The following is a 27,182-nucleotide window of genomic DNA, read 5'->3' on the forward strand; positions in this document are numbered from 1 at the left end:
GGCTCGAGTCACTTCCGGTGCCCTGACCTTTATAGGAGTAAACAGACCCCCGCCCTCTCCGCCTTCCCTCCTGCCCAGGTGACTGCCTGACTCCAGAAGCCCCTGCTCCGAGGAGAAAGCGGTGGCTGGGTTCCTTGGCTGGAGGGCGGGGTAGGAGTCGAGCTGCCTAGGCGACGCAGTGTCCTGTCCCCCCGCAGCCTGGCTGCGGACAGCTCGTTGCCTATCAAGTCTCAGACTTGCAGGGGACCCTTTGGAGATTCCTACTGTTCTCTGCGAGCAGACAGCCCTCAGCCCGAGCAGCTGCCGGGCTGGTGTCTGACCCAGCTGTGGTTTTTCCAGGCCTGAAGGCCCCGGAGTGCGCCAGCGGCATGTACAAAGAGAGTGTCTACTCCGCCTTCAATCTGCTCATGCACTACCCGGCCCCCTCGGGCGCAGGGCAGCACCCGCAGCCGCAGCCCCCGTTGGTAAGTGGCCCCGGCAGCCAGTGCCCATCCGGTGCCTGCTGTCTCGCTGACCAGGTAGGTGAGGCAGGGGCAAGAAGTGACTTTTGCTTAGAAGGAGATGGATGAGAATTCTGTGCTGGTCTCCCGTCGCCCTTACATTCCCCCCAGTGAGCAAAGGAGAACTCTGCTCAAGGAAGGAAGGGCTCCTTGGGTCACCCCCTGCCCAGTGCCGGCCCTGTCCTCTCCTGAGGTCTTCCGCACACGCTTGAGCTAAGCCCATCTCCGTCCTGAGGGTGGAATGCTCTGAGCTCAGAGCTTTACAGTTAGCTTCTCCTGGGAAGCCCAGAGCTGCACTGTTGGAGGGATGGGCAGAAGGGCTGACCGCCGCTGTGCTGATCAGTGGACTTCGCCCTGGCTGGCATCAGTGTGACCTTGTTGAAGAAGGTTCCTGCACTCTTAAGTAGGTTCTGAGGAGGCTGGCTGGGTCTCACATGCATCAGAAGGGTTTTCAGAGATATGCTACAGATCAGTGGTGTCGGAGAGGGACCAGCTTAATGATTTTGTGAGTTGAATCTTTTGAAATACCCAGAGCTTTGAAAAGATTTCATGATCATCACAAACTGCTTTTTGCTCACTGGTACAGCTAAGGTATGAAGAGTGAGCCTGGTGTGGCAGTGCACACCTGTAATCCTAGCACTTGGGAGGCTGAGGCCGGAGGATCTCAGTGAGTCTGAGGCCAGTCGGGGCTACATAGTGAGTTCAAGACCAGCCTGAACTACATAGCGAGACCCTATCTCAAAAGAAAACAAACAACAAAAAACCCAAAATATGTACAGAGCTTATTCTGAGTGCTTTAAAGCAGTATAGCTGCATTTTTTTTATTTAAAAAAAAAATTCATACTGGTGATTCAGACTGTGGTTGGTGAGAGGCTGGCGGATGGCTGGAGGTCTCCGGAGGCGGGTGTGAGAGCAAATGTGGCCCAGCACAGGTGGGCCGCCGGCCAGAGGCTGGTGCACTAGTGTGTAGGAGAGGGAGGAGAGGGTGACTGCAGGGCTCTTTCAGACCAGGAGTGCCAAGGGTGGTTCTGAGAGCTGTTCCCTGCTGACGCCGGGTGGAAGGGAGAAGACAGCTGCCCCGTGGCTGTCCAGAGCCCAGAAGGGAACGTGGGGTACTTGGCTGGCTCTAAGCAGGCATGCCTTGCCCCTTGGACCATGTGGGAATGGTGGCTTGGAGGTTGGTCTGCTGACTCTGCTCCAGGGCGGCCTGGTATCTGAGCTGTTTCCCTTCATCCAAGTCTGTGGGGGTCCAGCTTTGATCTCACCTTTGCCCCATAAAGCAGTCACTTTGTGGAGGCCTGCGCCCTGCACTAGTAGGTGCTCACTCAGAAGGTGTTTGGGGATCCCCTGCCAGGTATAGACCCTTGGAGTTGGGGCCAGCTGATGTGACCCTGCGGTTAGGGGTTGCTTGGTGTGGGCCAGGGTCACCATGGTGACCGACTAGAGAGAAGGCCTAGGCCTGAGAAGCTTCCTGGCAGGGCTGGCACCCGTGCCCGCTCAGCAGTGCAGGAAGAAAGCAGTGGCTCTGAGCGCTCATCAGCGGAGGCAAATAGCAAGAGAGTGCCCAGGCCAGGGAGGACGTCCTGTTGCCATAAGGGTGTGGGTGACAGGACCGCTTGATGTCCTTTGCCCCACACTGGGCAACCAGCAAGCGAATGGTGGACTGCACAGCAGATTCATGTCTGTTTATCGCATCTTCTGCCCTTACTGCCCAGCTACTGCTCTTCCTACCAGCTGCTGGCAAGCAGGAGGAGCGCTCGGCACCGACTGTGCCCTGGCTCCAGTTACTCTATGGGCTGGGGGTAGGGTGAGGGGGGCGGATGTTGGAGTAGCCCTGGGTGAGAGAGAGGGAAGGGGATTCAGGGATCACCTTCTAAACAAACCTGATAGCAAGTAGAAGTGATTTTTTAAATTACTTGAAGAGCTGTACGAACATTTCCACTTGTGGTTGGGTTTGTTGTTTCGCAGTTCTAGGGTTGAACCCAGGCCCCTCACAACGAGCTAAATTCCCAGTCCTAATTTTTTGTTTCAAAGCAGTCACTAAGGTGCTCTTACTGGGCTCAAATTCACAATCCCCCTGCCTCAGTCTCCAGACTGCTGCGATTACAGGTGTGTGCCACCACGCACAACCGTGAGGTTGGGTTTTAAAAATCAAAACAAACTGACCCGTGTTTTGGAAGCGCATTTATCATCTGATTCCAGGCTTCTGTCTCTGGATCCAGGAAAGATCCTCTTGTAAGCCAGCCAGGACTTCCTTGCAAGATCTCTGGGAAAAACTGCCTTGGGAAGTTTTTTTCCAAAATGAGCACTTTCACCAGCTCATCCCATGGTGAACAGACAACGCACTTTGCAGCCCCTCGCTCACGGGCCGTGTCCCTGGGCCTCCACCCTCTGGCCAGCCCCTCTTGATGGCATCAGGTGGGCAGCTGTTGTGTTGAGGTGCTCAAGACCAATCACTGGGCCTCCCTGCAGAGCAGAGAAGACCCAGCCAGGGGCTTCTGCTCAGGTGTGGGTCTGATGCCCAAGTGGCTACCGGCTGGAGAACCCCAACCAGGCCGGCTCAGACTTGCCAGGAGGAATGACCTCAACACCCAGCTCATAGCCAGCTGCCATGGGGCAGAGATTTCTTTCCCAACAGGTTGCTTTTGTGGTGTTGGACTTCTTTTAAGGTTTCTTTGGGGAAGGGGAAATTAGGTCAAAATTTATTCTATGACTGGTGGTTTTTTCAGGCATCTAACGTGAGCTCATGGGCAGTTCAGAGTGTGGACCAGTAACCACTGCTAGTTTTGTTTTGTTTTCGCTGCTGTGTGACCTGGGACTGGGTAGGGGCAGAGCGAGGGGAGTGTGCTAGCTTTAGGCTGGATCCAGGGGATTCTGGGATGAGTGAGGCGTCATTGCTTGGGGGATGTGCAAGAGTGCGGGTCTGGTTATGGCCGAAAAGGACAGGGCGCCGTGCAGCCCCTTCTTGGGGCTTCCCTTGGAGCCTGTGGCCTGGTAGGGTGCTGAGCCTTTGCCATTTAGAGGAAACATCCAGCGTAGGCAGATCCGTAGAGACAGAAAGTAGACTGTCGGTTGCCATGGTTTGAGGGGCGAGCAGGACTGCTAGTGGGTATGGGGTTTTGCTTTGGGGTGATGCATACGTTCTGGAATCAGATAGTGGTGATGGTTGCACAATCTTATGAGTATACTAAAAGCCACTGAAGAGTGTACTGTAAAACGGTGTGTTTTGTGGTATGTGAATTGCATCTCAATTTTTTTTTTCTTTTAAATAAGCTGAGGTTTTGGGCCGTGGCAGGGGGGTGGGGCTGTATTTCTGTCCCTGAGCCCCACAGCATCCTGCTACCTGGGCAGGCCTCCGCGGTGGCGGGTGGGGGTAAGGGGCAGCTCCAGTGTGAGAAGCCTGAGGGAAGCAGTGGGTTCCTATTTGGGCCCTGGCTGTTGCACTCAGCTCTGAGTCCTCAGATTGAGGTCCAGGTGAGGACTGTGAATGAGCCCTGGGGGAGCAGAAGGAAGTGCTCCAGACACATGGCCCCAGGGAGCTGTGCAACAAGGACAGGTGCAGGGAGCGCCGCAGCCCTCTGCCCTGCAGAGCCGAGGATGGTGGGATAGTGGGCGGGGCAGTGGGAGCACCGGTTAGGGAGGAGTCTGCTGTCTGGTTGTGGCCCCCACATCTGCAGAACCAGGCTCTGCCTCTGGGGCGGACATCCAGACCCGACCCCAGCCTGGGCAGGGAGCAAGGAGCACCCTGGCAGGAGCTGGCCCCAGCCTGGCTGTGGACAAGGGTCATGAGCAGCAGCCTGAAGGCTGCATTGTCCAACAGAGGTAGACCACGAGGGCACAGGTGTGTGCTGGGCTTCCCTCCGCACACCTCCCGGAAGTTCCGTCAGCGGCAGGCCCAAGCCACCTCTGTCTCACCCACGCAGCAGCAGCAGTAGCAGCGGGCTCCACCTTGACCCACGATCCAGGCGGCCTTCAGCAGCACAAGCCAGGTCACCCAGGTCACGTCCCGCACCTCACTGATTCCTCCAGGGTCCTCCCGTTGCTCTTGGAGAAAAGTCCAAACCACGTGCCATGACTTGAACACCTCATTGGCAGCCTTTCTAGCCGAGCCCTTGTCCCCTGCACCTGCCCTGTCCTCTGTCCAGCGGCCACCTCCGTCTCCTGTTCTCCACTGCAGGACCTTGGTGCTCAGCCCCGGCTGCCTTACCCTCTGGGCTCTGGCAGGGCCAGTGGTGCTCAGTGCTAGGCTTCCATACGGGGTCCCACCTGGATGGGGGCGGCGTCTGCACTGTGCGCTGGAGGGGCCTGGGGCCCGGGGATGGGGTCCCCTCCTCGCTGCCCAACCTCAGCCAGGACCTGGAGGGGAAGGTATTATCCCCGAGGCCAGGCTGGGGACCGTACTACTCACCCCATGCTAAGAACCCCTTCACACCGTGCCAAGCTTTGTCTGAGAGAGTTCCTTCCTCTGCGTGTAAAGCCTTTCTTAGATGTGAAGAATTTAAGCTGTTTTGTAAAAAAATTAGGAAGAAGACCCTCGCAGTCGTTCGCAGCCAACAGTTCTCAGTCCTTTCTTCCCGGGCTTGCTGCCGGTCCTCCTGCGGGGCGGAAGTGCAGCCCCCGCCCCCTGCGCGGCCCACGCACAACGTCATTATTTGTAGCCGTCTTCACGCGGCCTCTGGCCGCTCACAGCTCGCCTTCTTTACTAGTGGGGACAGTACTCCTCACAAACCCTACTGCAGTTTCAATTTCGATTATTTTCCCGACTCATAATATCCAGAGAGAATTATGGGGTCAAGAAGCGGGAAGAGCCAGGCGGAGTGGCGCGCACCAATAGTCCCAGCCCTCTGGAATGCTGAAGCAGGATTCTAAGTTTTAGCCCAGCTTGGGTAACAGTGACTTCAGGGGGCTGTGTCTTAAAATGTTAAAAATTGCTGGAAAAATTTAAAAAGTGCTGGAGCCTGGCATGGTGGCACACACCTATAATCCCAGCACTGGGGAGGCTGAGTCAGGAGGATTGCTACAAGTTAGAGGCCAGCCTGGGTTACGTAGTGAACTCAAGGCCAGCCTGAACTACACAGTGAAACTCTGTGTAGTTCAGAGAAAGAAAGGACAGAAAGTAAGTGATGAAGATATAGCTCAATGTGAACATTCTGGATTGAATCCCTAGTATTGCCCACCCCCCCCCAAAAAAAAGGTCAGAAAAATAGGATGCAGGGTATTGTGCTTCCCTGTAGCGTGATTCGTAGTAGGTTCTGAGCCTCCTAATTGTTCCCCGGCCCTTGTGTCTAAGCACAACGCATGGAGCTGTACCTTTGTTGCTTTTCATGCCATAGGTTTGTGGCAGGCAGTGCGCTCCTTTCCAGCTCTGCGCCATGTGGGGTTGGCTGTGGTGTTTGGGTAATCTGCAGCGCTTCTGCCACTCCCAAGCGGGGGCCAGCAAAGCACCACAGAGCGGGCCCAGGGCGCAGGCCCCTGTGAGAGCCAGGTTTGCTGCCCCCACCATTCAGCAGCCTGCAGTTCCTCTGGAAGAGTGGGAACAGGGCAAGGGGGCATTCCCAAGGCCTGGGCCCAATAGCAGCAAAGGAGGCCAGGCCTTCCACCTCTCCAGGTGGTAGGGAGTGAGGCCGGACTGCTCACCTCCACCGCTGCAGGAAGGGAGGCGCTCAGCTGCTGGCAGGGCTCCAGGTGCCTGGGGAGGTCAGGCTGCCTCCTGCAGGGGTAAGGCAAGGTGCAGCCCCTCAGCCTCGTGGGCTGCTGCTGCGGTCCCACAGCCAGAGTCACACCCCCTCACACCTTTCGACCAGTGCTTCCTGTCGCTGTGTACAAACAAGGCTCTGTTGGAGGAAACAGGTGTTTTATCAGGTCACAGGCCCCCACCCCGTGGTACAGTATGCTGCCTGAGTAGAAGCTTCTGCTGGAGGACTAACGTGAAGACTGCAAGGAGCTTGTGTCTCCTAGAGCCCAGATCAGACCGAAGTCCTTGCTGCCGCCCCTGGGGCAGTGCCACTGGCCCACGCGGCCCTTGGACCCTTGGCTGGGCTACAGTGCAGAACCTGGTAGAGTGCTGGATCCTGATTATGTATTGACTGAGCTCCCCCGGCCATACCATTGGCCCGTTTTGCACAAGTGGTTGGCTGCCTTCGTTTGTTTATTTTTAAACTTTTTTTTATTTTTTCTTTGTTGATTGGGAGCCCCAGGTCTGCACGAGTTAAGGGCCTAGGGGATCAAGCGAGGCCTAGGTGCAGCTGGGAGGCTTCCAGAGAGGAGCTGCACAGGGGAGCACGGGAAGCCGCCCTGAGCGGCCACAGCTAAGCCAATGAGGAGAGGATTGGTGAGGAGTGTGCTCCTGAGGGCACGCCCGGATGCGGCCCTGACTCCTGGGGTATGGGAGAGGCCAGCACCAAGTGCCCAGCATGCGAGCCTGCTGTCCACGCGGCACTGCTGCTCTCCAGGACTGGGAGAGGCTGGCGGGCACATGCAGCGTGTTGGCTTCAAGGAAGGCAGGGCGGTGCCCGCTGCAGATGCAGTCAGTTGGACATGGGGGACCAAGCAGGGAGAGCCGGCGGCTGGGGCAGGGTGGACTCCGGAGGGGTGATGGCAGGGACTGGAGCAGAGCCAGTGGCGGGGGAGACCCAAGGGTGCAGAGCAGTGAAAGGCGAGAACACCTCCAAGATGGCAGTTGATGACCTTCCCTGATTTTCTGTGAGCCCAGGGGCTTGGCCCTCTGTTGACTGAGGGGTGCGCACCCCTGAGGTCAACGGCTGGCTCACACGGGTCCCTCGGCCAGGGTGTGGACAGCACCTCTGCCCAGCGGGCCTGTTGCAGGGAGCTCAACCGAGAGAGGCCTGAGAACACAGCTTTTGTAGCTTCCTCCTTCGGTGTGCTGCCTCATCTCGAAGACCAATTATGCTTGGGACTTGGGCCTGGGAAGCCAGCACCCCTGCTTTAAAAGGTGTGGCCCACAAAGGCTCTGCATGGGAGCCGACTGCAGCCTGGGTGGGTTTTCCACCAGAGGGTCGGTACCCCACCCCCACCCCATCCGGCTGGAACCAGGGTCCCTCTGGGCTCAGCCCCGTGGGGAGAGGTGCATGTCTCCTCCTGGAGAGGCCTCGGCCCAGAGTAGAGCCAGGGAGGCTGCCATGACTGCCTGTCCCACCCGTGGAGACTGCCTGCCAGGGCTGCACCCACAGACTGCTTCAGAGCCCAGAGCCAGCCTGGTGACACGGCCTTCGCTCTGCGGCCCTGCTCCAGGCCAGGACTCCCTGGAGATCAGAGGAAGCAGACACGCCGCCAAGTGAGCGTCCTCCTCGCCCCTTTCACCCTCCCGTTAAAGCAAGCTGCTCTCCCCCCGAGCGCAGGGGAGCTGTCTGGGCCCACACTGGCTGCTGCGAAGCAGTGACGTGTGTACAGCAGTGGCTGCAGGCATGGGTGGGCACGACGTGGCCCCAGGGAATAGTGGGCGTGGCCGTGGGGATTAACCTGGTTGGGTCCCCCCCCACCCCACCAAGCCTGAGCTGGCCTGGGCACTGGGGGAGGCAGATCACCCCCGTCCATTTCCCAGGAGGGCAGAGGACTATTTTGGGGAAAAGGGTGCACCGTGCCTGCTCTGCAGCCTTTAGCAAGTCTGCACAGCTCTCTCCGTCTCAGTCTCCTCTGAAAGGCCCGTGGGTACCCTTGACTGAGGTCCAGAAAACTGCTGGTGGGAGAGGCAGCCCGCACTGCGGGGAGGCAGGCTTCAGGTAGGCTTTGCTGGGCACTGCAGGACTGTCGCAGCGCCAGGCTCCCTTTGGGCCAGAGGAGTCTTGGGGAGGGAGGGACAGGTGATGGAGCCCAGGCTAAGTAACTCTGACCTGGCTGTGGTGGCAGTGGGCCCAGCCTCCTGGCCTGCTGGGCCGCCATCTGAAACGCATTACTGATGCTTTGTAAACTCCACATCATTTGGCCACATGAAAGCCGGGTCCTAAAAATAGCCTCTCCCAGAGGACGCCCCGCATTGGCGGGGCTCAGCTGACCTCTGCGCGCACACCCACCGCCGTGTCACCTCTCACTGGGGAGCCCCGACTGGCAGGGCCGCAACTACCCACCCGGTGTGGGCAGTCGCCGCCCGAGGCTGCTTTGTCTGGGCATAGATCTCACCCAGCTGGTTAGAGCTTCAGGCCTTGAGGCCTGACCCCGGGACAGTGTCTGGGGGAGCCAGCAGGAGGCCACGAAGGGCGTGGCCATGGCGTTAGGCCCTTTCCCAGCTGTGTCCACACCTGGAAGCCCATGGAACTATCTTATAGATGAGGACACTGAGGCCAGGGGAGGGCTGAGGGGAGCACGGGAAGGGGCTTTGTCAGATGGGACAGGCGGGCTGACGTGGAGTTGCAGGGGAAGGAAGGGCAGGGCCTGCCTGGGCCCCGTGTCCATGGGAAGCCTGGGAGCAGGAGGCCTCCAGGCTGCCGTCTGACTCTTTGCCCTGCCTTCTGTGGCTTCCCTCTCCCTATGGTCTCAGTGACCAACTGCAAACCACTCTTTTCCCTAAAAATAAACATGCTTATGGGATTGGGGGAAGCTTTGTAGCTATCAAAGGAAATAATAGGGTGTTTAAGAAAATTACATTGTGTTTTAAATAACCAGCATGAAAGTCATTAAGTTTGAAGTTTCATTCAAATCAGATGGCTCTGTGGCTGGCCCGGTGGGTGGTGGGTGGGCTCTCAGATGCCAACAGGCAGCCGTGGGGAGCTCCGGGCAGCGGCAGCACTGAGGTCCCTGCTGGCCGGGTACAGCAGGGTCCAGGCGGGGCTGCCCACTTGGTGTGGTGTGTGCCTGGCTGTGGCAGCCACCCAGAGCTTGCTGGCAGGCTTTGAAGCAGTGTGCGGCCCTGGGAGCCACCCAGCTGTGGCAGGCAACCCGAGGTGCGGGCGTGTGGGCGTGGATGAGTGGGGAGAGTGGAGCCCGCAAAGGCTGGGGACCATGTTGAGCTGGGGCTTTCCGGGATGGTAGTTGGGATCAGAACAGGCTGAAGAGCATCTGTAGACCCCAGGCCACGTCTGTTCCTTTCAGCCCTGAATGCTTGGTGCCCAGTGCAGGGCTGAGCACACAGTAAATGTTCAGTAAACTGCTGTGGGAAGAACAGCCACCCTAGCTCATGGGCCCAGAACTTTCCAAGGGTTAGGCCTGTGCCAGAAGCGGAGGAAGTGGCCACTGTTACTGCCGCCTTGCTACAGATGGGGCATCTGAGGCTCAGAGAGGTCACCTGGCAAAGTTGGGATTTGGTCTTGGGTCTCTCTTGCCCCAAATCCCGTGCTCGTTGCGGCTCCCCTCTGTGCTGTAGAATGTGTGCGGCTGGGAGCGTTGCAGGCTGAGTTGAGTCTTACTCCCCTCCTTGGGTTCACCCGTTGGATCCTGCTGGATTCATCCGGCCCCAGGGAAAGGCTCAGCCTCTCACAGTTCCTCGAAGACTTCCTCCCAGCTCGGGACCTGGGCCCTTTCCTTCTTGGACACCTGGCAAAGTCAGGGCTGCCAGGCCCAAGGGGGCCACGTTTCGTGGTTGGGCGCCCAGGACTTGGGAAGAAATGCCACATGTAGTGCCTTTGTAATGACCGTTAAGATGGACTCAGGTGTGGGCATGATAGGACGGTTAGCACCGTGTACTGTGGGTCTTTCCTCCCTCCAACTTGAATCCTGACTCAGCCCGAAGCTCGATGTTGGACTTCCCTGGGCCAGATGCCTCTTGCTGTGTGGTCTGCAGTTGGGCTGTAGGGTTTCCCAGCCCTGAGTCACTGGGAATGGCTGAGCTGCGGAAGCAGAGGAGTCCCGGGCACGATGTGACCCCCCCGGGAAAGCTGCTTGGCTGCAAGAGCCTCCTGCCAGCCGCACTGGGGTACTGTGAGGGCAGTTCTTCCCCGCTGCCCCCTCCCTCCCTGCCCTTGCTCCGGGTCACTGCAGGCCCATCAGTCGTTCAGATCTGACCTGATGGTGACCACGCAGTGGCCCACAGGAAGCTGAGGACCAGCAGCCCCGACCAGGCACACACTGGCTTTCCTGAAAAGCCTTTTATCTAGATGTGCTTGGTTGTGTCTTTTTCTCCCTTTGTTCTATTTTGCTTTCATTAAGCACAAAAACAATATTAGCAAACACAAGTGTTAACTCATTTAATCCTCACCGCAGCCCACGTGGCAGTGGACGTTTTATAGATGGGGCGCATAGCACTGAGAGATGCTGCGCGAGGGCCGTGGGGCCTGCACCCGGGCTGCTGATGGCCCCGGCTCCCCTTGCGTAGCTGCCCGCAGAGGCAGCTGGTGTTGGTCTCCTTAGCCAGGAGCCTGGGACTTCGCCTTGCCCCTGTAGCTGCGTGGTTACCCCGAGTGGGGTTTGTAGGCGCTGTCTGGCATGGTTTCTGTGAACTCCGCAACTCAGTCTCGGAGGGTTCCTGTCCCGCGCAGCCCTGTCCTCTGTCTGCTCCCGCTCTGAGGGGCCGCACTGGGAGCACTGTGGGGTCAGGAGCCTCGAGTGGCTTCTTTTCCACACTGTATCTTGTGGACTGAGTCCACACAGGTCCACGGTGGCACGGAGGGTCCACCCTGAGTGAGTGTCCTGACACTCTCAGGCCAGTGCTGTCGGGAGGCAGTCGGTACCAGCAGCTGGACCGTCCCGAGGACATGGGGACCATGTGGGGCGCTCGCCTGTCAGAGCCTGGCGGGACGGGACTGGGGTAAAGATGCAGGTCTACAGCCGTGCCAGTATCTCCGTGTCCTCCCTCCATGCCCCGGCCCTCGCTGACCAGCAGCCCCCGCCTTGCTGGGCCTCCCTGCCTGCACCCTGCCCGGCAGCACCTGGATGGCGCATGGCAGACCTTAGGAGACGTGAGCTCTTAGGTTTCTGTCAGTTACAACTAGCAGGAACTCCGGCTCCCACAAGGCCAGGTGGTGCCTCGTGGGTCAGAGCCTGCTGCCCCCAGGCTTGCTTCTAGAAAGTTCTCTGCAGCATGCTCCAGCACAAATGTCACCTGTGAGAACTGTGGCAAACTGTCCCGCCAGGAACCCTACAGGGTAGGGTTCAAATCAAGATCTGTCACTGCTTGCCGTGAGACCTTGGGTACATTATTTACATCCCTGTACGTCACCTTTCTTATCTGCGACGTTGGCTTGCACACCAGAGTGGCTGGGAGGACAGCGGGGTTCTCGGGCCGGGTGGGACGCTGTAGACCAGCGGCATGGGACAGGTGTTACTGGAGCTGGCGCGCTCTGCACCTCTGCTCATCTCTTCCTGCCTTTTCTGCAGAGCCCAGTGGTACAGAGCCTCTCCTTTGCATCTGAGCGTCCCTTTCCCTTTGCCAAGGCCAGGCTGGGCCGCCTTGGTCCGCAGTGGGCTCCCCGGCTGCCAGGCACAGAGAAGGAGCGGGAGAGTCATTGCCGGGCTGCGGGGGTGCCCGGCCCAGGCCGCTGCTGTCCCCAACAGCGTTGGTAGTGTCAGCCACAACCCAGCGGCGGCAGCTCACGGAAGCTTGTATTTTCCTCTGAAAACATCCTGTCCTGAGGGGCGTTCACCTCAAGGGGAGGAAGGGAAACGCAAGTAAACTAATGCACAGAAACCGCACGAGAGCGCCCTCCGCCAGGGGCTCAGCAGGCTCCGAGGGTGTCTCGGGGCTGGGCCGCCCACGCAGTCCTGTGGTTTGCCAAGGCTGCGTGCCTGGACTCTGGTCCTCAGCTCTGCGGTGGCGGCTGCTGGCTGGTGTCGAGGCCAGTGGCTGTGGACTGGCTGCGTGTAGGACCCGGCAGCTGTCTCAGCACAGCTACCATGGCAACAGCCTTACTGCTAGCAGGTGGGACTGAAGCCTTCTCGTCCCGGCGGTGTGACCCGCTGTCCCCTCCCTTCCAGCCGAGCTGGCTACTCGGCCGTGCTCTGTGCCCTGTGGTGGGCGTGTGGCACAAGGTGAACGGCATGCTGGGGGCGGGAAGCTGGCGGGGTGTCCTCTGCAGAGCACTGTGTCCTAGACGGCAGGGCCTGGAGCAAGGCTGGAGGGAAGAGAGCACAGCAGGGCTCCCCTGCCTGGCCCCCGGCCCCCGAGATGCATCTGCAGAGGCAGGAGTTGTGGGAGCCCACAAATCCAGGCCCACCCGACAGGTCCCTTTGGAAGGTGTAGGGAGCCTGCTCCTCTGCGAAGCTCATCCGTACCATCCCAGGCCTTGGGGAGCATCCCGCTGAGGAGGTCCTGGGCACTGAAGCATCACTGCTGCTCAGGGACTCCCCACTCCCCCGCTGTAGGCACGGGCCTGAGCTGCTGTGGGACTCCCCAGCGGGTCCTGGCACTAGGAGACCAGGCCCTAGAACTTGGCTCCTGCTAGTGCAGGGAAGAGAAGCGAGATCTAGACCGGTCCTTTGGGTGGGCCACCCTTGCGTGTTCAGGGAGGCAGGCTGAGGGTGAACTGGCCTGCACAGGGCATCTCAAGCCAGGTGGCCCGGAACAGGCCTAAGCATACAGGAACTGTATGAACCAGTGGTAGCACTGGTTTTGGCTGGTCGATCTCACTGCCGCTGTATCATAGGCAGGAGGGCCGGGCATAGGAGGTGGCCATGGGTCTCGGGTGTCAGACGGGATGTCCCTTCAGGGGTCCCAGCCTCCACACATGTGCTGCCAGGCCCTGTGCCAGCCCCACCAGAGCACTTCACCCACTGCTGCCACATCCTCCCTAAACGCTGGTTCCCACTGGGCCCCGCGCCGCTCACGCACTGTTAGAGCTGTGACCTCAGTGGCCCCGTCTAACTCCTTCAGTGAAAACCGCTTAGGGCACAGTGTCAGCCTCCAGGGAGGGCACGGGGCAGACAGAGATGTAGGCTGTGACAGTATGGTGGGCTCCGTGCTGCGGCGGGAGCAGAGCAGGCGGACCCTTCCGGGATGCAAGGGTGGGAAAGGCCTCCGGTCAGGAGGAAGTCGCATTTACCCAGGGCTGAAGCATGGATGGGAATAAGGGAATTGGCCGCTCCAAGTGGGGGAAGATGGGTCCAGGCAGAGGGCACAGCATCACCTGAGGAGCTAGTCGTCCACTCTGGCTGCAGCACAGAGCAGGAGGAGGGCAGAGATGAGGGAGGGGGCTTCCTGAGGGCCCCAGGAGGTCACGCAGGGGCCGAGAGATACAGGTGGGGTTCTCACCTCCGCAGCCTCACTTCCCACGTGTGTGAGGCAGGAAGGATCGAGTGCCCTCCTTGGGTGGGTTGTGTCGCATACGGCTTCTATGTGGCTCAACTTCACTGCTGTGCACCTGGGAACAGAACAGTACCCATGGCGGTGGCCCCCGTCTGTCCAGGCAGCATCTGCCCCGCAAGGAGCAGGAGGCCCGCGGTATGGCTCTGTGGCTCTTTCCTGGCCCGCTCCCCCACTGTGGAGCAGGCATCAGAACCCACCTTTCGCCTAAGGCAGAACAGCAGGGGCCTCAGGGCGCAAGGGCTCTGAGGGGAATGTCTGCTGAGACCTGGGGACAACTAACAAGTGACCGGGAGACCTCTGCCTCCAGGCTGGTGCCACCCCAACCCAGGCACAGATCTCCCCAGGAGGTGGCCCTGGTCAGACAAGGAGCATGAGGGCCAGGAGGGAACGTGGAAAGCTGGGGCGGCGAGAGGGAGGAAAGAGTGGGTAGAGGTGCGGATGCAGAGGAGAGTTGGGTGCACGGGCAGAGAGGACCAGGCCTGTGTGGCTGGGCAGGGGTGGCTGGGTGGGGCCTTGGGGACCGTGTGCAGCTGTCGTCGCCAGGGATGTCAGAGTCCCTGTCCTGAGGTTCCCAGAACCTTGCAGAAGCAAGGTTGCTAGGCTCAGGGAAGCCCTGAGCAGCCAGGCTGCAGGAGAGGAGACAGGACCCTTTTCTGCAGTGACCACAGGGCCTTTGTAGTGGAGCAGTGGCATCTCAGCTCGGCCACTTACTAGGCATGTGACCTCATGCTTTAGCTTTCTTCTCTGTCAGCAGGGAGGCAGCTTTACCTGCATCCATCAGAGGTGCTGCAAGGAGGATCTGGGAGGATCTCTCCAGTGCTTGGACCAGCAGGGCCTGGCATGTGGGAAACACCAAGCTGCCCCTAGAGGCGCTGTCCTCGACCTCAGACCTTAGGCACTCAGTCTCACTCTGGCCAGGTCCTCGGCTGCCGGGCTGCCCTCCTGCCACCATCCCTGTCCCTGCCACTGGGAGCTTCTGGGCAGGGCCAGGTTGAGCCCTGAAAGCTCCTCACCCCTCGGGTGTCAGCCCAGAGGAAATGGCAACTTTCTTCACTGGGAAAGTGATGTGGGGCTTGACCCCATGGGGGTTTTCGGAGCCAACCGTCAGAGGCGAGGGAGTTTCTCCGCCAGCGGTGCAGGGCCTCAGCGTGCACACAGCCTGAGAGCAGCAGACCACTGCGGTCTGCAGGGAAAATGCCGACTGTGTTTATTTTTCACCTGAGCCTGCAGGAAGTGGGGGCGCGGAGGGGGGCAGCGGCAGCCGGGCGGGCCGGAGCGTGACTTCTGGGCCAAGGAGCCCGACCTCCAGAGTCCCTCGCCACCACCTCCTGCTGCCCTGCCCCAGCCCCGCCTGGAAAGCAGGAAGGCACGCTGGGCTCCAGAGCGAGGCGCTTCCAGCCCCCGCCAACGAAGCTGTGTGGGCAGAAGGCAGCACCTGTGGCTGGGGAGCCTGAGTTGGTGGAGGGTGAGCCCTCCAGCAGTAAGAAAATGCAGTAACGAAAGGGCCCCCCACCGGGAGCAAGCACCGTCCCTGGGCTGGACAGGTGCTGGTGGGGACAGAAGAGGGCCGTCCTGAAGTGCCACCGGGGTGGCCGGGGGTCCCAGTGAGGGGATGTGGCCAGCCTTGAGTCTCCGTGTGCTCACACGTCCACCGTGCCCTAAGCACCACTGCAGCGTGGCTGTTAGGCGCCGGCCTCTGAAGAAGGTGAGGTTCTGTGGGTGCTCTGGGCTGGGTGCGGGCGACAGTGACAGCCAGCCCATGCTGCCTCCTGCCCTTGGGGGCTGGGCACTGCACCTCAGATGGGGGCGGGGAGCGGCAGTCACTAGGCCCCCGGTACACAAGCAAGGCCTCAGGGGACCCCACCCTGTCGTCTGGGAAGCCTGGCCCCAGACGGCCCTGTGCTGGAGCCCTGGAGCGGGACGTTCCGCGGGCTGGGGGGGGGGCCGTGCCAGGCAGTTCCCTTGGCTACCACGCCAGCACAGAGCGGCCCGGAGCAAGCAAGAGGTGGCCTGCATGCACGTGGGGAGCCCTGGCCACCCTAGGGCCTCCGGGCGCCAGCAGGTTCTCAGCCCCTCGCCTCCCCGCCTGACACTTCTGTGGTTGCGCCGCACTGTTGGATGAGACTCGCCCCCAGCTCCTTGGAGAGGAAGGCAGGCCAACAGGAGGAGCCCCTCGCCCCACGCAGCGGGCCTGGTGGTGCTGCGACCCGGGGCTTAGGTAGCAAAGCTGCACCTGAGCCAGGCTCAGCACAGCGGGGAGCGCCGCTTGGCACCCTGCAGCCAGGAGTGTGCGCGAGGGTAGGGTGGCCTTGAGACCACCTTCCGAGCCACGCTGCCTTGGAAGCCGCTCTGGCAGAGTGGAGACCCTGGGATGTCTTCCTAAGCCAGCACCTTGGCCCCAGTCCCAGCTTTCCCTCGGAGCTGTGCAGCCTCCTTGGTCCCAAGACTCAAAAGGGCCGAGACTAGACCGAGCTGGTTCTGAAGCGGCAGTGGGGACCCGGAAGCCCCCGCTTTTGAGGGGATGGAGGCATGTGCGCCCCAAGGCAGTTGTGGGTGGAGTGCTGGCTGCCGGGTGGGCCTCACAGCCACAGACAGCACTGTTCTGGGGACCTGGCGGGACAAAAAGGCCTCAGGGCTTTCCAGGCTTTCCCCACAACCTAGGGACAGGAAGGGCTGCCTGGCTGGGTCGAGGGAGATGCGTGCTGAGAACCGAGGTTTCTGTAAAGGGAAGCAAAGCATGAGGTGGCAGCTGGTGTAGGGTACGGACCGGCTTCTGACGTGCTTGGCACAGTGCCCGCATGCGGATGTCACGGGTCCACACACCCACAGCTGCCACGCCCACGTCTCCCTTGCTGGCCACTTAGGGGCACGTCCACTCCTGTCTGCTAGGACGCAGAAGGCTGGGGGAAGGGCGTACGTTACAGCCTGGAGGTGGGAACGCAGGGAAGGGGGTCAGTCCAGGGCCCCTGGTGAGAGGTGAGGAAGGCCCTGTGCCCCCGTGGGGGCATCATGCCTAGGCTGAAAGGCCGAGGTGACCCCACAGCCAGGAGGGGCACTCCTAGCAGGCTGTCCCTGTGTCCTCACCCTGAACTCCCCGAGACAAGTGCGGGAGGACCTGTGCTCAGCCCCGTTCGTTGCCCTGCAGTCTTGAGGAATCTGGCTAAGTTCGCCCAGTGGGCAGTTTCACCGAAGGCCCAGGCCACAGCCTCCCATTGCTGTCTGACCCAGGATGTCCCTGTCTCTGCTGGGACGTGGGTCCGGGGTCATCCCGTGCGCTCGGCCGGCAGCACACTGCTGGCTGTCCACGGTGACTATAGAGCCACAGGTGTGCATGGAGAACACGGCTGCGCGGAGGCCTGGCAGCGCCTCCCCACGGCTGGGTGGTGTGGGGGCCCCTCTTCCCAGCCTGCTGACTGAGTCATCTCATGACAGGGCCAGGTGACGGGTATGAAAGTGAGAGTCCTCGGTGCTGAGGACACCGGAAGAGCAGGGGCTGGGCTCGCTGGCCACCCAGCTAGGGGTGCGGTGGGACAGGATCCGATTCAAGAAGCCCGGCCTTGGGGCGGAAGAGGAAAGAGTGCAGACCCTGCGGTCTGAGGCTGGTAGCCCTGAGCAGCCCTGCACGTACAGTATTGGGAAACTGGGGATCCCTGGTACCAGGAGGCCAAGACAGCTTAGCTAGATAAGAGGGTCGTGCCTTCCTGAGTGCCCAGGACGACCACAAGGCTCTCAGGAGGCAGGACTGCTTGGGCAGAGCACCAGTGGACAGGAAGATGGTGCCAAGGGCACAGGGCGGGTGGGGCGGTGCCACCACCCAGCAGCTCTGCCTGCGCACGCCCCTTCACCCCATGCCCCCTTCCCTTGGACTCCCCGTGTTCACCCACCTCCTCTCGTTTTCAGCACAAGGCCAGCCAACCCCCCCACAGCGTCCCCCAACTCTCTCCTCTCTACGAACATTTCAGCAGCCCACACCCCACACAGGCCCCTGCGGACATCAGCCAGAAGCAAGGTATGGGCTGGGGGCAGGGCGGGGCCCAAGCAGACCAGAGGCGGAAAGCCAGTGCTCTGGCCTGCCATCAGGTCACTGGACCCTTTCTGCAACAGCACTGGGGCTGGCAGACCCGAGGCCCACGGAAAATGCCCGGAAGACTGGCTAGGGACACCAGGAGCTGGGGGAGGGGGTGCGGGTCGCCACGTGAAGGCTGCACATGGAGGTGACCCGCGGCCAGTCAGACAGCAGCCTCCTTGCAGTGCTAACTGTACCACTGGTAGCTCTTCCCTCCCCCGTGAGAAAATGGAAAGTGGTGGTTGTGATGGCTGATTCACCTCAGCCTCAGCTAAAGTCATTCTGAAATCCACCACTGTCAGCTGTGGGAAACCTGCTGATTCAACCCAGGGGGGCAGGCAGCGCGCTGGCTCTCCAGGCCAGGTCCCTCTCATCCAGGGGCCCTGTTTCCTGCCTCAAAGCTAAACCAGACCCCCGCAGAGACCCCAGTTGCAGAATAGCAGTGAAGCAGAGAATGTGAGGCCTGGCTTCCCCTCCAAGTGACTCCAGCCCTGACTACCAGGCAGCCCGTGTCCTCACACAGCCCACGCAGTCCCTCTCCCTCGTTCCCTTGCCTGTCAGATGGTCGCTGTCACTACTCCAGGATGGCCCTGCTCTGGCAAAGGCAGGAAAAATCTTAAAGAGTTCCCTATAGAAGGGTCTAGGACAGTAACTGCTGGAGTCTCACACATACGCGCGCGCACACACACACACACACACACACACACCCCACCCCCCACCCCCCCCGCAAGGCAGGGGTGCCAACTTACCTGGCCCCTTTCCACCGCAGGAGTTCACAGGCCTCTGCAGACTCCTGAGCTCTCTGGCTTCTACTCTCTGACCTCAGGCGGCATGGGACAGCTTCCCCATACTGTGAGCTGGTGAGTGTGGTCCCAGTGGGAACGTGCTGGGTGGAGCCCCACCTACCCTTCCTCGTTTCTTTCACCTTTCTGTGCTGTGGCCCCTGAAGCCAGTTCTGAACGCCTCATACGGGGTGGCCAGCAGCTGTCCCAAACTGGCTCTGAACTAGGGGTTCTTTTGGCTCCCTGGACCGTGGGCATGGTGCAAGTAGCTTGACATACTTCCTCCAGGGAGGCAGGGAAGCTGCTGTTGGCCCCAGCTCTGTAGCACCCAAACTCTCCCTCATGGGAGAACTCTGGGCTGTTCCGGTCCACCAGAGCCATGAGTCTGAGGAAGAAAAGGCAGGCCAGAGAACGTGCTGCCTCTCAGCGTCCTGGTGGGCAGGGGATGCTGCCCTGGCCTCAGTGGTGCTGATCCCTTCTTCGGTAGCCACTTAAGGAGCAGAGTCCCTTTGGTGCCTGCCTGCTTGCTGGGTCTCCTAAGGCACGGCCAGGAGAAAGCACACTGAATCCCAGGTCAGCAGGCCTGACTGTGGGCCAAAGGGTCTACCCTCAGCTGGTATTAGCCCTCAGCAGGCCAGCTGGCCTTTTATTCACCAACCACAGTGTGAGTAGCAGGTCTTCAGCCTCTCCGGACTGAAGCAGTCCCCCAGCAGCAGCAGATCTGGCTTCCCAGGAAGATAGGGAAGTTCAGAGGCCCAGCCAGGGGCCTACCAGCCTCTTCGCACTTCTGCTTTACCCATGTCCAGCCTCTCTTTGTTTCCAGATCCTCTGAACAAAGCTCCATTCTAAATACAAATCAGTTCTCCTAAGACTGAGGTGAGGCAGGAGTGTTGAGAGCCCAGCCTGATGGGGCCAGGCCACAGTTCCATAGAGGCACATCTCGGGACAAGCCTCTTTAGAGTCCTACAGGTCAGACGCTGCAGTGGCCAACGCACTTGCGCCTAGAGGGAGTGTTTACCCACCAAGGCTCTAACGAGAGTCCGGCAGCGCAGGGAGAGGGCCCTGTGTTCTCAGGTCCCACAGGGGCCCTGGGCTGCCAGGAGGAAAGGTGGGGTACTTCAGCCTTTTCTGCACTGAGCCCCGCTGTGTGCCAGACAGGATTCTGAGCACAAACACTGCTAAAGCCCACTTGTAGGTCTCTGCCCTCAGTTGGCCTAGTGAGCCGCCCAGGCAAGAAGTCAGGCAGTTATAGGCACTGTTAGCATTGCTTCGGGGCACTCATCCAGCTGGGAATCTGTGGGCTTTTGGGAAAAAGTGTCACTTAGCTAAGCAAGACCTAAAGGATAAGGACAAGTTGGAACAGGTGAATTAGGGGTGTGAAGGCCCGAGGATAAGTATCAGCCCTATATCGTAAAGGAAACCTAGGTGACTTAGTTGGGACCCAGGAGAAGGCTGCCATTTCCACCCTTTCAGGGGAAACAGCAGCACAAGCTGCCCCCTGGTGGCAGGTGCTTGAAACACGGGCATGATCCCCGCAGAGGGCTGTCTGTCTCCAAGTCAAGGGTCAGGCCAAGCAAGGTGTAGAAGTCCCCCAGTCTGGCTGGCAGCCAGACTGCTAACAGCTGTCTCTCCCAACCACAGGCCCAGCCCTCCTCTCTACCCCCTGTCCCCTTCCTGCGGATATAGACAGCACTTCCCCGCCCCCACCGCAGCCCCTGGCGCCCCCTACCCCAGGTGAGTCCCCTACCCCGCAGCCAGGCTCTGCTTCCTGTTGCCCAGGCTTCAGTGCCCACACAAGGCCATGCTCAGGCTAGTGCTTACCCTGTGTTAGTCCTTTGTCTGTCTGTCCGTCTGTCATCCTGCTGCCCTCTGCCTGAGAACGAAGCTAGGAGGTATGAGACCTCAGCCCAGGCAACAGCAGCACAGAGCAGCCAAGACAGCAGTGCGCACACAGCTCAGCCCGTGTGCACACCTGTCCTGCACCCTGCCGGCCTGTCCCTGAGCTCTGCCCCAGCTGTATAGCACCTTTTACGTAAGCGTTCCCAGCCTCTGCCCCTCAGGGGCTGTCTGCTCGGGGATCCCATATCTGTGCAAGCAGCAGAGGGCAGAGGGGTCTCCATGCAGCAAGATAGCTGGGAGATGAGAGTGTATGTCTCTTAGCTCATTCCCCTAGGGACAGCAAGGACTTTCACAGGCATTTCTGGCCCTCCTGGAGGTCACAGCCCAGGGTAGGAGGTGTACACACAGCACCAGCAGCTAACTGGGCCAAATGGGTAATGAGGAAGCCCCAAGGACACCCCAGCCAGGCCTGCAAAGTCAGAACAAAATGCCTTGTGGGAAGGGCAACTTCCTGAGAGGGGGAGCAGGACACAGGAGTTGGGGCTGGCCAGGGGTGGGAGTGGCAAGAGGGGAGGGGAGGGATGAGGCTAGAAATGTGGGTAGGGATGCTGAGCCAGTGTCCAGCCAGCCCCAAGGAGAGCCTAAGCTTCGTTCTGCGGCAGTAGGAAGAGTGCAGCAGAGCAGGAGCAGTCTTTCTGTACCGTGTGTCTCTGGGCACTGGTATGCCAGTCCCCGGGGGTGGTGTGCGCTCGCCTGTGTCCTTACGCGCTGTGCAGGACCTCCGTGTGTGTCCAGAGCCCTGGCCTACAGTTTCTGGCTCAGTGTTAACTTTCCTCACACCTCCAGGTTCACGCACCCGTCCTTGGTGCTGGGCTCGGGTGTACCTGGGCACCCGGCAGCCATGCCCCACCCGGCCATTGTGCCTTCCTCAGGAAAGCAGGATCTGCAGCCCTACGACCGCAGCCTGTGAGTGTAACGGGCAAGAAGGGGTGGGGAGGGCAGGGAAGCAGATGTTCGTCAGCCAGGGGATACATGCCTCCCCCGGGCCCAGGACCCACTGCTCGGTGGCTCCAAGGACCACCAGGAGGGCCCCCGAGGCTGTCCTTTGGCTCTGACTACTGTGTTTTAATCCTTGGAAGCAGGAGGGGTGTGTGAGCAACAAGATGGAGCTGAGATGGGAAGGGCTGAGGAATCCTTACCTGTATGATTTGCCACTTGGCTGTAGCATTCCTAGAACGGTCACTTAGCTTTCTGCTCACTCATTTGGGGCAGTTTCCACTCACAAACCCGGTACTGTGCACATACGTAGCCACAGTGGTGGAGGGCGGAGGCATTAGGGAAGGATGCTTCCAAGCAGCTGGAGTTTGCCCCTCAGGAAGACACAGGCAGACTCCAAGGCAGAGAAGGAGGCTAAGAAGCCGACTATCAAGAAGCCCCTCAACGCGTTCATGCTGTACATGAAGGAGATGCGAGCCAAGGTCATTGCAGAGTGCACACTTAAGGAGAGCGCTGCCATCAACCAGATCCTAGGTCGCAGGGTAAGGCCACAGGCTGGTGGGCTGGCAGGGGTGGCCTCTGATCCTCTTCACCCTAACGGCTCCCCTGATGTGCCTTCTCTGCGCCTCTCCCGTTACAGTGGCACGCGCTGTCTCGGGAAGAGCAGGCCAAGTATTACGAGCTAGCCCGCAAGGAGAGGCAGCTGCACATGCAGCTCTACCCAGGCTGGTCGGCACGGGACAACTACGTGAGTGGGCAGACACACAGCAGGGGTGGTGCGGGGAACCTTGCAGACACCATATGGACTCAGGCCATACTCCGGGCAGGGAAACAGAAATGCTGTCCTGGCGTGACAGGTGAGGCCGGGTGTGCGTAGAGGGTCCAAGGCCTCCCGTGGCAAGCCGGGGAAATGCCCTTAAAAAGGAAGCCCACATCCTGTTTTCCACACTCCAGTCCATTTACACAGGGCGATCGCTAGTACTTCTCTGGGGCATATGGGGAGGAAGGGACCTAGAAATGTCGATCAATTTAGGAGACCAGACTGGGAGAGGGAGGAGCCCCCCACGCAGTAGCTTAGCAGGAACTGTAATCAAGAAACACCAGGGCCTTCAAGTGGGAGAGGCCTCTATGGCCCAAACCCTGCAAGCAGTCAGGCGGGGCAGCAGGCTAGGTGCCTCCCAGATCTAAATATCCCTCCTCTCGCGCCCTACAGGGGAAGAAGAAGAGGCGTTCGAGGGAAAAGCATCAGGAGTCCACCTCAGGTGAGGCCTTGCCTCAATAGGAGTGGAGGCTGCGCTCCACACGCGTTTCAAGCCCAGCCCACCCTGGGCCCTCTGCAAAGGAGGCCTGCACCTCAGAAGTCCAATGCCTGGGCGCATGAGGCACAGCGGCACTGAGTCCATGGAAGACCAGCAGGAGTGGACTCAGCTGGCAGGTGGTGTGCCCCTGCCACCTCTGCCAGCCCTGTCCGAAGCTGGCCTCTGCAGAGCAGTTGGAAAATGACTGTTGCTCCACGCAGGACTGCAACAGTGCATGCTGGCCAGTTCTGCCTGGCAAGTGCCCCATCACTGCTGCCCCACCCCTGCCCGTTTCAGAGCAATCCAAAGCGCTTTGTGTGGAGGGCTTGGGGAGGGAGCCCCTGAGCCCATGTGCTGCTGTAGGTCCTCTTGCAAGCACATTCGGACTACACACCCCTGACTTCCTTAGCTGTGCTAGCCCTACACAGCAAAGCTAAGAGCTGGGACACAGCAGGGCACAGGCCCAATCCCAAGCGCCCTCCCTCTGAGGGGAAGAGCGGTTCCTTCTTTCCAAGTGGAAGTGTGTGGCTTAAGCTGTGGCCTTGTTACGCCTTGAAGGAAGGTGGTCAGAAAGATTGGACACTGGCAAGAATGAAGAAAAACGATAAAATAGGCAGGCAGTTGGGGTGGTAGTCCCAGAGCAGAAAGGGCTGCTTGCTGCGAGCCTACCCAGGCTCTTCTGCAGCCTCCACGCCAGCACGTGCCCCACACACACTACGACAGCCCCCTCATCTTCCCATCCTACCCCCTTTAAGGGCACCCCACCGGGGCTGGCTGTGCCAGAGAGGTCACTCTGCCTGTGGGGGCTGTGGGTGTCTGTAACTAGCTAACGCTGATGTTACCTCTTCTTTCTGGGCCCTGCTCTGCCCTGCTGCCTGCCTGCCTACTCGCCCTCTGCCCTGCTCTGCCTCTCTGGCATGGCTGTAAGCAGACCCTGGCTCACCTAAGAAATGCCGTGCTCGCTTTGGCCTCAACCAGCAGACGGATTGGTGTGGTCCGTGCAGGTGGGTTGTCCCCACCGTCATTCTCCCTTTGCTTTAAGCTGCTTCCCTGACTGCACATGTTCTGCTGGGCCTGCAGCCACGCCCCCCCAGCCCCCAGCATGCCCAGGAGATACGGGGACCTGTGCCCCGAGAATGTGAGTGAACTGGACACAGCTTGTGGAGAGTCGCTTGGGTCTAGGTGGAAGAAGTGTAAGCTTATGCAGGTGGCCTCAAGTGCCAGCCAGGCTGTTAGCAGGTCCTCAGAAGAAATATCTCACATATGTTAGTCAGGTGGCCTGCCCTACTTCCAGACTTGAGTCGTGGCCCTCCAGGTTCTCTACTTCATGGTGGAATCCCTGCCTACAACGCCCTGACTCTTAAATCTGAGAACCACAGAGAACCTGTTAAAAGTATCTGGGTGCCACCAGTCACGTGACTGACCGTACCTACTAAGAGAGCTGGAGGGGTAGGAGAGAGAAGCAGTGATACCTCTAGGCTACCTTAGCCAGAGGGCTGTGAGGCACTTGTGGGAATGAAAAAATTTACCTGCGAAGTGGTTAGAGTTGCCTCATTTAGGTTCAGACCAGGCTTAGCAAGGCCAAGGCTGAAGGAACTGCAGGGAGTAAGAACACGGCTCAGAGAAACGTGTCCAGCCCTTCCAAAGGAGGAATTGATAGTGGGGCAGAGTAATGTGTGCAGTGTGCACGCAGTGGGAAATAACCATGTTCTCGGAAGTCCTATTCCGTCCATTCCATGCTATTCTCAAGACCAGTGTGATCCAGAGAACTCCAGGGTGGTAATGGATGAGTCACACTGTCTTTCTTCTTCCCTTAGTCCAGCTCTAGTGACTGGGATTGCTCATCCACAAAGTCACAAGCATTGCAGCCCCTTGTTTAATTAATATATGTCTTGCTAGCACTGCAGATCTGAGCTCACAAACAGGAAACAAAAGTTCAAGGATCCACACTAGATGCCCACAGGCCCAGCTACAAAAGGTCTCTGTGCCCCCTGGTGGATATTCTAGGAACCACACCTTCGGTAGGTCTGGGCCAGGCCCTGCAGACTGGCAGGGCTGACTCAAGTCTGAAGGCACAGGCATACCTCCAAAGTCCTGGGGAAGGGGGAAGAGAGGTCAGCCAGGCCTGTACAAGGACAGCATGTTTTGGTTGTGGTGTATGACTATGAATTCACCCTCTGTTTACAGATAACTCTCTTCACTATTCCTAGGAGGAAAAAGAAATGCATTCGGTACTTACCCGGAGAAGGCCGCTGCCCCAGCCCCGTTCCTTCCGATGACAGTGCTCTAGGCTGCCCCAGCCCCCCAGGTCCCCAGGACTCGCTCTCATACCTTCTGCTGCCCCACTTCCCCACAGAACTGCTTGCTAGCCCCATGGATCCTGCACCAGCATCCCCAGGTCTCTCCGCTGCCCTCAGCCTCCCAGCCCTTGGATCCCCGCAGGCTTCCTGCAGCACCCTACAGAGCACACAAGTACAGCAACAGGAACCTCAGACACAGGCAGCCTAGCACACGCGGGACAGACACCTGGGCTCCTGCAGGGGCTCAGCCCCAGCCCTGAGAGGGAGCAGCAGAGCCCCAAATCATGTGGAAACCAGCCAGGGGCCTGTTATCCCCTCTCAGGGTCCAAGCCAAGAGACAGAACTACCTGAGCCTGAAGCCAGCAATTTCAGCTGCTCAAGTGGTGGGGTCAACTGTCAGCATGGCATGGCATCTCATTAAGGGCATCCTGGTGACTGGCACCCTTCATCTGTTTTTTGTTTTTGACAGTTTGTCTTCGATGGTCAGATGCTCCTGCCTCTCTTGCTCCCAGCCACCTTCTCTACCAGTGCCTTCTTATCCTCCTCTGCCATAGCCTCCCCATACCAGACACTTCCTGGACCAAAAATGACCTGGTAGGGCTGGGTAGCTCAGCAGTGCAGCACCTGCCTGACAAGCATGAGGTCTTCAGTTTGATTCCTGGTACCAAGAAAAAAAAAAAAAAAAAAGACCCTGTTTATCAAACAACATGCGAGCATGGCAACAACCACAAATTCAGAATGACAGTGGTTCTCCAGGGACTGGAGAAGCTCTTCTTTACAAAAAAACAGCTGCTACCCATAAGCTGGACTAGAAGAAGCCTCTTAGCATGTTCTCAGGAGTTTGCAAGAGGAACAGGGAAAGGAGTAAGTTTCAGCCTATCAACAAGGCAACAAAAACAACCTGACACTACCCTATCAGGCAAGTGTGGATGGTGGCTCTAGTTCACATTACTTGGAAATGTTCCGGAGAAACTTCCCCAACTCAAGAAGCTGTGATACCAAGGCCCCAGGCACTGAGAGACAGGCAGCCTAGTTTTAATAGTTGGAAAAAGTCACAGCCCAACTCTAGTGTGCATCCCTCCCCTTTCAGAGCACTGTTTTCACGGTACCATTCCCAGCTTACCTATGTGGGCACAGCCAGCTCTTGGGCAGCTGAGAGGGCAAATCTCAACCTTCCAACAGCCAGCGCCTACCTTCCACCACCCAGACCAGGTCAGCTTGTGTTCTCCTATGGGGCTGCAGGAAGGACCATTACAACTAATGCAAGGAGTCCAGAAACCTCTAGTGGTGGGCAGATGTTTTCACCACAGCCTATTTTAACCCATTTTTGAGCCAAGCTTCAACCCTGAGCCTTGAAAAGCAAATATTTTTAAAAAAAATTTTCCCCCCTTCTCACTGTACATAACCTGAAGCCAAAGAAAAAGGGCTGTCTCTGTATTCACATACTTCCTTCAATAAAAGCCTGTAGTCCCTACTCAGAATCCAAAGTTCACATACTCTAGTGTAGTGTTGCAACAAATCTTAGAAAAATGGATCAGTGTAGCAAAGTATTTTTATATTGTTAATGCATTACCATAGAAAAAGTTTTTTAACATGAGAATAAAGATACTTTTTATTGGGTTTGTTTCAAAGCCTGATCTTGAAGAACAAACTGTTTTAGTAATAGCATGGCACTCAACCTTTCTGAAATTCCCTTCTGTGCAGTCACAAGACTACATTTATTCTCTACTGTGGTACACATTCCTAAAACCGCCAGCCTACAGAACTGAGGATCCCCTCATCATCTTCCCTAAGAGGGCTTGGGCCCTGCTCCACTCCTGCAAGCTGGGCTCATGCTAGGTATAAGCTCCCATTTCAGGCCCTGCTCTTAACCCTCTGACCCCACAACAGATGTGGGCCAGACTGCTCCCCAGCACCCCATGAACCCTAAAAAGATAATCCAATCTGAAACAGGTGCATATGACTACTAGACTCTACTTCCCCCGACAGCAGACAGAGAAGACAAACTCCAAATGCATATTCTATTTCAAGGAAAACAAAAGCAACTGAGTCTTTTGTAACCTATCATAAAACCTTAGACACTTCAGTAAGCACTCTGTTAGGGCACTTTACCTAGTTTTGTCACGTGTGCAAGACCTATAAAGTGTGATAACCCACCACCATTTTTCACATGGCAATCTCAACCACGGGTACTGTAAGTTCCTGAGACCTT

At 58.7% G+C, this 27,182-nt stretch overlaps 1 protein-coding gene across 9 annotated transcripts; it reads left to right on the top strand.

The window, feature by feature from the left end:
• Positions 1 to 339: 339 nt before the first annotated feature.
• Positions 340 to 26,601, top strand: Tcf7 (transcription factor 7 (T-cell specific, HMG-box); the record flags this gene model as incomplete). 9 transcript variants are annotated; one of them, XM_013508459.1, is given in 10 exon segments in its annotated part: positions 340 to 518; positions 17,590 to 17,698; positions 18,525 to 18,615; positions 20,179 to 20,271; positions 21,223 to 21,342; positions 21,752 to 21,914; positions 22,013 to 22,120; positions 22,586 to 22,634; positions 23,602 to 23,674; positions 24,881 to 26,601. In XM_013508459.1, coding segments are annotated over 10 exon segments (1,283 nt in total), but the record flags the coding sequence as incomplete, so codon positions are not given.
• Between the last annotated feature and the right edge of the window lie 581 nt (positions 26,602 to 27,182).

This window comes from Chinchilla lanigera, unplaced genomic scaffold (genome assembly GCF_000276665.1).
Source record: "Chinchilla lanigera isolate Chin_1 unplaced genomic scaffold, ChiLan1.0 scaffold00007, whole genome shotgun sequence".
NCBI lineage: Eukaryota > Metazoa > Chordata > Mammalia > Rodentia > Chinchillidae > Chinchilla > Chinchilla lanigera.